The sequence below is a fragment of the Carlito syrichta genome, unplaced genomic scaffold (assembly GCF_000164805.1).
Source record: "Carlito syrichta isolate Samal-C Ts95f unplaced genomic scaffold, Tarsius_syrichta-2.0.1 Scaffold305868, whole genome shotgun sequence".
Taxonomy (NCBI): domain Eukaryota; kingdom Metazoa; phylum Chordata; class Mammalia; order Primates; family Tarsiidae; genus Carlito; species Carlito syrichta.
The window spans coordinates 1579387-1589859 of NW_007249964.1; the positions used below are offsets into that span (position 1 = coordinate 1579387).

The window sequence follows — 10473 nt, forward strand, 5'->3', positions numbered from 1 at the left end:
TCGAGGAGTTCAAGACGGAGAAGAGGCTGTGCAAGATGTTCTACGCCGTCACGCTGCTCTTCCTGCTCCTCTGGGGGCCCTACGTCGTGGCCAGCTACCTGCGGGTCCTGGTGCGGCCCGGCGCCGTCCCCCAGGCCTACCTGACGGCCTCCGTGTGGCTGACCTTCGCGCAGGCTGGCATCAATCCCGTCGTGTGCTTCCTCTTCAACCGGGAGCTGAGGGACTGCTTCAGGGCCCAGTTCCCCTGCTGCCAGAGCCCCCAGACCACCCAGGCCACCCACCCCTGCGACCTGAAGGGCATTGGTTTGTGAGGGACTGCCCCGCCGCTCACCCCCCGCCCCCCGCCCTGCCCTTTGGCTCGGACCACGGCATCGTTTCTCTCCCTCCTGTCCCCCTCTTAGTTTTCTCAGCTGCCTTCAAAGTGACTCTCGAAAATGACTCTCGAAGTGGACACTCACTTGGGTTGTACAGACTCCTCTGGGGGCCGGCGGGAGGCAGTGGGACACGCAGCCCTCTCCAGCTCGCGCCCCCCGTCCTCCTGACCACACTCTCTTCTGCCGATAGGCCCTGCAGTCTTTTTGTACTGGTACTGACGTCTTTTATCCCATGTGTGACGACTTTTTTCTTTTTCTATAAGAGCTAGCTGATTTTCTTCATGCAACGTTTCCTAAAGACCATGGCCAGTTTTCTACAGAAGCTATTTTTGACAACCTCAAATGGCGTTACATTTTGCAGTGAAGTGGAGGAACCTCGGGGGACTTCACAAGTTAGATTTCTTGAGGGTCTTCTGTTGGAGGCAGGAGAAAGGGAGGGGGTGGGAGAGTTGTAAATTCCCTCGGTGGCCGGCCGCAGGGTGAGTGGCGCTGCGCCGGTTCTTCGAAGGATGGAGAACTTGGTTCAGTGCTGACATTGAACTTAAGAGCAGAGATGGAAGTCAGTAGCAAGGCAGTCATTGTTTTTAAAACAGTAAGTAACAAGTAAGATTTGGTTCCTGGTTTACTTTGTACTACTGAAAACTATGTGTCAGCGACAACTGCTCTCTGTATTATACCAATCTTGAATGGAGACATTTCTGTAAAGTTGTAACTTTTAAAAGAGTCAAAAGTGTTCTGGTTAGTAATGGTGTGGACAAAATACAGTATTGCATGTGTTTGTATATACAGATTGTGGCTCGAGGATGGGGAGGGTTCTGAGAAGCAGAGTGCTAATTCAAAATTGTTTAGGTTTTTTTTTTTTTTTTTTTGCCAATACATTAAAATAATTTTATGGAAACGGCTTGTGCTTTGAGAAGCCCAGTTTTATTCTGTCTTATGAAACTAATTTCCACTTTGAAAACTGTTCTTCTGTTGTTCCTGGTATAAATGAATGGAAAATGATACCTACTTCTAGGAGACAAAGCATTTCCTTAAAATGTTTGCTAGGTTAAGCTGTGCTGTTCTACTGATGGTTGTTTTAAATTAATAATGAGAACTATAATTTAAATAATATTTCTTTGTTAGACATTATAATCTTAAACCGAAAGACTAAATTCTGCAAGTACTATATAATATTTTTTGCTTATAATGCTACATTTTTATTAATGTACCTTCCGTTTTGAGGATTTATATCTGTATTTCTCTTTGCATTATACAAATATACCAGTATTTTCATTCTGGAGTGGTTGTTCTGTTGTTGTTTGAAGCAATAAGTGATAATAATATGCGCCTAATATGTTGTTCTGTTGTTTAAGTGATGACTGATAATAATATGCGCTTAATATGTTACTTGTGTTCTATTATCCTTTTCATGCACATTGCTTAGTTTCAGGTCTCGTAGTCTGACCATCAGCATATCAAAACATTTGGAGGCTTAACTTAAAATACAAGATAAAAATCTGTAAATTTTCTCTTTAAAGGGAAGAAGCAGTGGACATATACCACTTTAAAACTTTTTTATTTGCATGAAAGGAATTGAAGTATTCATTAAATGACACAAAAACTTAAAAAAAAAATAAAATGAGTATAAGCAAAGTAATCATACTGACAAAAATAATAAGTAAAAACGGATATTTTAGCTGAGTGGAATATAAACTATTAATTCCAACAGGAATAAATAATAATAAGAGAGTGTGGCCAATTTAATTATTCTGTTAAATGGGCAGAATTATTTTATTTTGTGAAAGTTAGTTTGTAAAGACAGTCTCATATTTGGAAAACATAAGCAGCAGTGAACCTACTTCTTCCCACATCATTAAGTCCAGGTAGGCCTCAAACATCCAAGGGTCACTCATCAGAAATCTCAGCCAATCCAAGACAGAGAGGCCCAGAAAGTAAACCTCTCCTCATCTAACCCTCCACCTATCCGAGGGATCCATTTCAAAAGTAGATATCAACAAGTCCATGTGATATTCAGAGTATGTCACACAGATTTCAGGTGAGAGTGGCAAAAAATAACCAAGAGAGACAGAAAAGCAAGCTGTCTAGGGAAAAATAATGTATAGGGGCAAAAAAGCCCCTCTGACCTCAGCAGCTTTTTGGATTAATGAATCTATTAATATGTACTTTACTAATTACATTAATAAAAAATCATCAAGAAAAGTTTAGTTGTGTCCAAATTACCCTGCTCATCGTACCATGGCAGGTACAGTGGGTACTTAGGGAAGATTCCATTGAAATGATTTGTTTATTTAGGAAATTGATGTAGCACAATTTCCCCACCCTCCCACCCAGAGTGAAAGTTTTTCTATACTCGATGTGATAGAAAATAGGTTTCTTGTACATATATCTTCATCAGCATGTTCTGGCAAGGAATTATTGGATCAAAACAAGCATTTTTAGGCCTTTGATATCTTATGTCAAATAGCTTTGCAGAAGACCACATATATCTATATATTGATTTAAATTTACACCTGACATATTTTTTAATGAAATATTTCAAGCAAAGTGGGGACGCATATAACAAATCAATAACCATAAAGATAAATAATCTCGGCCATCCTCTATTCAGCCTTGCCAGATTTTGTCACTTTTGCTATATTGGTTTCTACTCTTCCTTTTTTGTCCTTTCCTTTCTCCCTCCCTCCCTCCCATCCTTCTTCCCTCCCTCCCTTTTTTCTCTTTCTTTCTTTTTAAAGAAATAAAACATGACAATTATTTCCGCCAATTCTTTGTTCTCACCATCAGTCTTCTGCATTCACAAATGCCCGCTCTGAAGAGGTGGCAAGGAACCAGGTCCTGGGGCTGACTAAGGGCTTAATTTTGCAGGTGGACATTGGGTCCCCCTGTCTTCCCGAAGCCTACAGGGTTGAGGAAAAACCTCTTGGTCTGCGACAAAAGGCCTTTCATAGCCTGGCCCCTCCACCACCCTGGCCTCATTCTTCCCTTACATTCTCATCGCTCCCTACCAGGATTACCTTTCTACCACCTCTCCACTCTTCCTGGAAAGTCCATTCCCCACTTTCTGCCTGGGAATTCCTCACCAACTCCTGTAAAGTAAGGGTGATATTCACAATTTTTGACAATATCAATTGTCAAAATGGCAGAGCTATTAAAATGGATGGATGGCAGAGCTAACCTGTGCAACTATACCCCTGACCCTGGCTGGACATGGGGTCTGTGCTGGACCCAGGTCTGAGACTTCTGGAAGCCCTTCTAAGCCAATCACACCTCCTCTGGGTTCCTGTGGTATGTTGCTTACCTCCAAGAAATCTGCACTCCTGGGTCTGGGGCACACCATTGGCTCCCACCTCCCTGTCCAGTCTAATCTCCTTCCACTCTCTTCTCAGGCCTGAGCTGCTGTCATTTCTGGTCACTGGCAGTGCCCCGAATAGACCACACTGTCTATTCGGATGTCTGCTAAAGCTTTCAGACATAAGGACTGAACTAGACATAAGGGTAAACTCCTAGTCTCTGCTGAGAGGAAGAGATGGTCCCAGTGCAGGCCCCGCAAGGTTTTCAAGGTTCCAAACTCAGTCATTAGATCTGAGCACTATGGCTGGCTAGGTAGCAGACTTACTGTCTTCCTGGCATTTTAGGTTGTCTGTGTGCACTGAAGTGGCTGGGGTTATGTAATGCAGCTGACCCAAAATACTGTTCTCCATTCACCTGACAGACATGACACTTCATGTGGGCTTTCAAGATCACTGAAGTTCAGAACCTTCTCCGAGCAGGGCAAGAGAGGCAATGGGAAACCATCTCCACTCACCCACATCTGAGTCCCTTTAGCTGCTTCAGGAGTAAACGGAAGTAAAGGAAATTTGATCTGATTTCCTGAATCTGGAAAACCACCTGAATGAACGCATCCAACCAATAGATGTTAAAAGTTAATAAAAAGCTGGTTTTTGTGTTGGGCAATGTAGACAGACACAGGAATAAGGAAGGCACAGTTCTCTTGCTAAAGAGTTAGCAGGTGGATTGGAGAAACTGGCAAATGCACCCAAACCATAAAGCAAGGCAGAACATGACAGATGCCAAAAGAGGGATCTAGATAAAGAGCTTGAGAACAGTGAGGAGATCAGACATCATAAGTGATTATCTGGAAGGGGCCCTATGCATCATATCTCTGGTTACTCAATGGAGAAAAAAAGGCAACATCAGAAGACTGGAACAGATTGTCAGGGTTCCATCTTCCCCCTCCTCCTGGACTCTTACATTTCTTTCTGACTCCTTCTGCACTCTCCTCACTCTGGAATCCACTTGAAAATACATTCCTCTAAATGAAATAAAACCACGTAATTCCCTCTTCAAAGTTTTGTGTTTCAGTTCTATCCAAATGTTCAAGTGTCAGTAAGAAATGTGGTCATTTTAATGGAGAAAGTTTGTTACATAAAATCTTGCTGTGAGTAGAGCCAGCAAAGATGCTGTTGACTTAGTAATGCCAGAATGGAAAAGAAATCACAACAGGTATCCCTAAAAAGGACCATTCTGCTCCTTTCCCAAAGTAGGGGGAGTAGCAAGTTTACAGAGAAGGGGATTTTATGCTTTTAAGAGAAAAGGGGGAGGGGGAAAGGGTTTGTAGGAATACAGCTAACCCTGTATCCTGGGCTTGGGCATTTAGGATAAACAAACAGCTTGAAATGTATATCTCAAAGCCTGAAGTTTGGCAGTCACTTCAAATTATACAGAGAACTCATGCAAAAACGTTTTAAGTTGCAATGTCAAGGCATAAATGCAATATTTGTATTTCTTAGTAACATTAAGGAGACAGGTAAATTAAAGCTATTACTATTTGGTTTCTAGGAGGAATAATTTAGTCATTTATGAATTAAGTTTTAAGTGACCAGCCTACTTCAGGTAGAGAACATGTAAACTGTTGGGAAAGGGTGTATTTAAACATTTCCCTGATACATTTATATTACCTGAATTATGCCAAGCTGCATAGTTTTCTAGAAAGAACTCTTATTTTTTGCCATGAAATGACACCTGAGAAGCACACAATGCTTTTTGGTTGGAACATGAGAAAGCAAGAAATCTTCATTTTCTTGAAGGTATAGACAAGCTGTAATTTTGAAGGACTTTGAAAAATTATATACATTTCAATGTCAGTCAACCTAATACACATCTTATTTAAAAATTTTATAAAATCATTCAACTTAAGATGCACAAGGAAATGAAACTTCTCCTTGTCTTTTTAACATATTCATTTTTTTCTATTTTGTTCCCTATAAATTCCTCATACAGTTCCTGAATATGTACCGATGCTCATGGCAATGTCCCACGCAGATGAGATAGAGATGAACCCGACACAGGTACTCATTCTACAAAGTGATACAAAAAATGTAACTCTTCAGTGTGTAATTATTTTACCCCATAGTTGTGATCAGTTTAATTTGCATATCTGTCTTGAGGAATTATGGGATACCCATTTCTAGATTTAATGTGCATAATTGTTCTGATCTTTTATGAGTATAATGACATGTGGCCTGACAAAATATTTTTTTAAATTTGTAAGTTACCTTCTAGATTTCATAAAGATATTGGAATTAAAAATGTATATGTACAAATTTAACAACCTGTCTCTATTCAAAATAACACAATCATACAAAACACATGATTGTCTTCTGTTGACTACATATGGCTTTACTTTTGCTAGTTTGAAAAGTAGCTTTGTTCACTGAAAGTTTGTCCTTTAAAGTTTGTTCTCCAGCTCTGCCACCTTGAGGTTTGTTCTCAAACCTCACTGCCTTGCTCTTACCACCTGGTCTGGCTTGTACCTGCCCCACTCTCATGACAAAATTCCATTATGTAGGTGATAAAACTTGTCACATCATCCTGCCATCAATTTTGGTTGTGTGGTTGATCCCACCCTGTGCAGAGCAATTGCTAAGCAAGAACACAAAAACAAATTTTGAAAGATAAGAAAGTCAAGTGTAAAGTATAGCAAAGTGACGCCCTTTTGAAAAAAAAAATTCACGTATTGGTTAGAGTAGAGGTGGGAGTGCTTTAACAAAGACAGTCAGAGTAAGAGGGGCTTAACTGTGCCTTCCTGGTTCTGGGGGACCTGCTTCAGGGAGTTATCTGGGTACTCAAGCTGGTGGTCAGCTCTACCATCTTCCCCAAGTGCCTTTACTCTCTGGGTCCAGAGTGACAGAATTCATTGTTGTGTCTCCTCATTGGAGACAACGTGAAGTGCAATTTTCATTTAAGTGAGGCAGATTCCTTCTGTTCACATTCCATCTCTAAGAAGTTAAGTCATATGGTTACTCCTGGGCAGCTGGTAAATGCAGTTGCTGGATGTCTCGATGGGTGGCCATATGCCCACCTAAAATGGGGGCACAGAGAGATAGAGAGAGAGAGAGAGAGAGAGAGAGAGAGAGAGAGAGACACCCTGTGGAAAACATCTAGAGTTTACAAGTTTTATCTTCCATTCAGGGATTTCTCCCTTCCTAATCAAATAAAAAACATTAATAGGGCATGTTAACATTTGCTGTCTGAAGTACTAATAATTTCAGACATCATTCAACTCCCTATAAACTCCACATAAACCAACCACAGTACCACAGACTGTAACCTTTTTCTGTAAGTCTCTTTGGAGTCGGGGTCTCATTCTGTTGATCAGGTTGGAGTTCAGTGGCACAATCATGGTTGACTACAGCCTTGACCTCCTGGTCTCAGGTGATTCTCCCGTCTCAGCCTCCCAAGCAGCTGGGGCTATATGTATGTGCTACCATGCCTGGCTCATTTTTTCATGTTTTGTTGTGATAAGGTCTCGCTAAGTTGTCTAGGCTGGTCTTGAACTCCTGGGTTCAAGGGATCCTCCCGCTTGCGCCTCCCAAAAAGGAGGCCATCACACCCGGCCTTGTCTCTTATACTTTGAGCAACAAAACATCAACTTTTACATTTTTACACAAGAGCAAATGTTTATTCCTATGATCTGGGGCTGAAGTATTTTGCTCTTCCACTTCAAACTCCAACTTGGCTGATGAGTGAGAGAACCTTGGCTGTGTCGGGGGACATAAGCAGAGAGCCACCACTAAAAGAGAAAGGACTGCTGTTACTGACGACACACAAGAATATGACCGCCCTTCCTCTGGAGAGTCAGCAGTGGACCCTATCAAGAATGGACCAATCTGATTTGCTTTAAGACAATACAGAAGGGTGAGGTGGGTGGGGAAGGTAGAGATGGAACAAGACTGGCACTGAGATGAGATTGGTGCATTCAAGGTGGTAAGGCTGTAGACAAGATTAGCATTAAGATGATAAATGTTGGTAGGATACTAGATGATGGCTACATGAGGCTTCCTTACATTTCAGAAGAAAACTTTTATGTTTAAAATTTTCTATAATAAAAAGTGTTTGTTGATTTGCTTGTCTGTTTTTAAGAATGAGCCAAATGCACTCCTGATGGCCTCAAGCTTGTCTACAGGGAAACTCAGTTTGTGAAACTTCCCAACAGTTATTCAACTATTTAACTTAATAGAGCACAATCTCCCCCAATTTTGCTTGTAAAGCTTTTGAGTTTCTGCAATAAATAAGTTTTCATAAGTTTTATCACATTTTAATCAAGATGAGGAAAATGTGGATTTAAACAATGTAGGAATTTGCTTAGAAGTACACTCTAAAGATGTAAGATTGTTCATCTCTGATGGAATATATTTTATTTGGGCCTTTTGCTCTAAGATTTATTTTCAGAGTGACTATAAAAATGTCTTTCTTGAAAAACAGTAAACCATACAGCTGACAGATAACTGATTTCTTTGATTGAATATATTTATTTTTCCACTACTTTGGATGCAAAAATAGTTTGTTCTTTAAGATATTGATTTTGCAAGGTCTCATTTAGAGGTTAAATTTTTTAAATATTGCCTTTTCAACTTTGATAATAACTTATACTCAAAGGGGGACAATTTATCCCCCTGGCAACCCCAGAGGGTATTTGGTAATGTTGAGAGACATTTTTGGTTGCCAAAACTTGGGGTATGTTACTGGTACCTGGTGAGCAGTGACCAGTGATAAAATCCTACAATGCACAGAAGAATCCTTCACAGTAGATGATATGGCCCAGAAAGTCACTAGTATGGAGGCTGAGAAACCCTAGACCAACAGGAGTCTAGGGTTTGAGCGACAACTGTAGCAAGTAGTTCCAGGAGAGTGCCAGGAACTACTTGCTAGTTGTCACTCCATGGAGGCAGCCATCATTGTGCCTGGCTGGCACAATTGCAGGAGTGGGTATTCCAGGTTTCCTGATGAGAGAATCCCCATGTGGGCAGCTCAAAGACACACACACACACAGAATGCCTGTGCGTTTTCTTGCCAGTTATCATGTTGCCCACACCACTTTCTTGCTCTTAATCTTTTGTGACAAATATACATTGTATTAAAATGCTTAGCAGTCTGATTTATTCAGTTATGCTGTGGTACAATATTGGACTTTCTAAAGCATCTTGATGATTTATGAACCCAGTAAAACAGAATGAATTCCTCAGATGTGTGGGAAGGGGCTGGGAGAAGGGAAATGTCTGCAGGGGAGTTTGGGAGCTGGGTCTCTTGGGAGGGTGCACCAGACTGGGAGAACTCTATAAACCCAGGGAGCCACAGGTCCTGCCAGGCTGCACCAGGGCCTGCTTCTCTAAGCTGGTTCTAGGGAACTTTGCATAAATTCTTCCGAGGGACCACGTAACTGCCACTGAAATTCTCAAGTGGTACCTCTCAGTGGGCTTCCTTCTGGAATGAAAGGACATGGAATCATTTATGCTGAGGACCAAAGACTGTGGGAACTTTTGAGGGTGGCATGAAAAGTCAGAGACACTCAGCTATTCTCTCCATTTCTAATTTAACTGGAAAGATGTCTGAGCAAATAGTGCTCACAGAGTAGCAGCAGACTTTCTATAGAGTCCTTTATTTGTTCTCAGTGGCTTTCAACCTTGGGTGCACATAAGAATTAATCAAGGAGACTTTAGAAAATCCCAATATGTAGACAAAACAACTCAGAATCCCTGGGGTGGTGGGTGACGGAAAAAAATGGAAATGGCTCTTCAAAAACAGCATATTCATTGCACCTATAATTTTGAAAAATATGTACTCTGAATATGTGTGTGTGTGTATGTTTGTTTATTTATTGGTGGGGTAATAAAATTTATCTAAGGGTCATGTTAAAAATGGTCATCTTTAGAATACATTTTAAAATTCTAGAAGAGCAATCTATTGTACAACACGGTAACTACAATTAATATTATATACCTGAAAATCAGAGATTTTGAGTTCTCACTACAAAAAAATGGTAAGTATGTAAGGTAATGCATATGTTAATTAGCTCAATTTAGCCATTCCACAATGTGTACATATTTCAAAAAATCACGTTGTACACCATAAGTACCTACACTTTTTGTCAGTTAAAATTTTTGAAAATGCTGGAAGAAATTCGGTTCTCTTTAACACAGGAGTATTGACAATTAACAAGTTAGAGGATGTTATGGGAATGAAATAAGTATCAAGCCTCAGGATATTATCTGAAATACACAAATACACGATGACATGAAGACAGATAATAAAAGGTCGTCAGTGAATTTTACAGTGACCCTCAATGAATACCCAAAATATCCTGTTTTTAAAATTAAAATGCCCCCCAACTTTAATCTTCTAATAAATGAAGCTAGTAAACAGTGGGGTGAAATTTCTGATACTAAAACCAGGAAAGAGAAAAACTGGTTTATGTGTTTGATCTACCACCGGACCGACTTTGAGAGGCTTTGACTAAAGTACCCCGAAATACTGGGAAGATGAAGGTCCTCAGTGAGACAGGAAGGTTTGGAAGGAAATCGTTTGGGTATAAACCTTTCTATGGTTAAAAATAAATGTTGCTTTTGATAAAAGGCAAAACAAAGTCAGAAACGACAGTTTTCATGAAATGCAATGCTTGCAAAGAAATCCAAAGACCATTTGGGGTTGGTCATGAGCTTCTAGCATAAGAGCTATTTCTACCTTAGAATGGATAGAATTCATTCATGTATTTTCATCAAGGTAGACCATCAGTTTAGTTTTTCTTGTGTGGACTCCC

At 40.4% G+C, this 10473-nt stretch overlaps 1 protein-coding gene across 1 annotated transcript; it reads left to right on the plus strand.

Annotated features, from left to right (window-relative positions):
- Window positions 1-8: 8 nt before the first annotated feature.
- On the plus strand, window positions 9-1763 carry GPR27 (G protein-coupled receptor 27). The gene has a single exon (XM_021714899.1). The coding sequence runs from the start codon at window positions 36-38 to the stop codon at window positions 309-311; it is 276 nt and encodes a 91-aa protein (XP_021570574.1). The 5' UTR covers window positions 9-35; the 3' UTR covers window positions 312-1763.
- Window positions 1764-10473: the final 8710 nt, after the last annotated feature.

Excerpts from the sequence above, each read along its gene's own strand:
- GPR27 (XM_021714899.1), top strand. The coding sequence starts at position 36 with ATGTTCTACGCCGTCACGCTGCTCTTCCTGCTCCTCTGGGGGCCCTAC.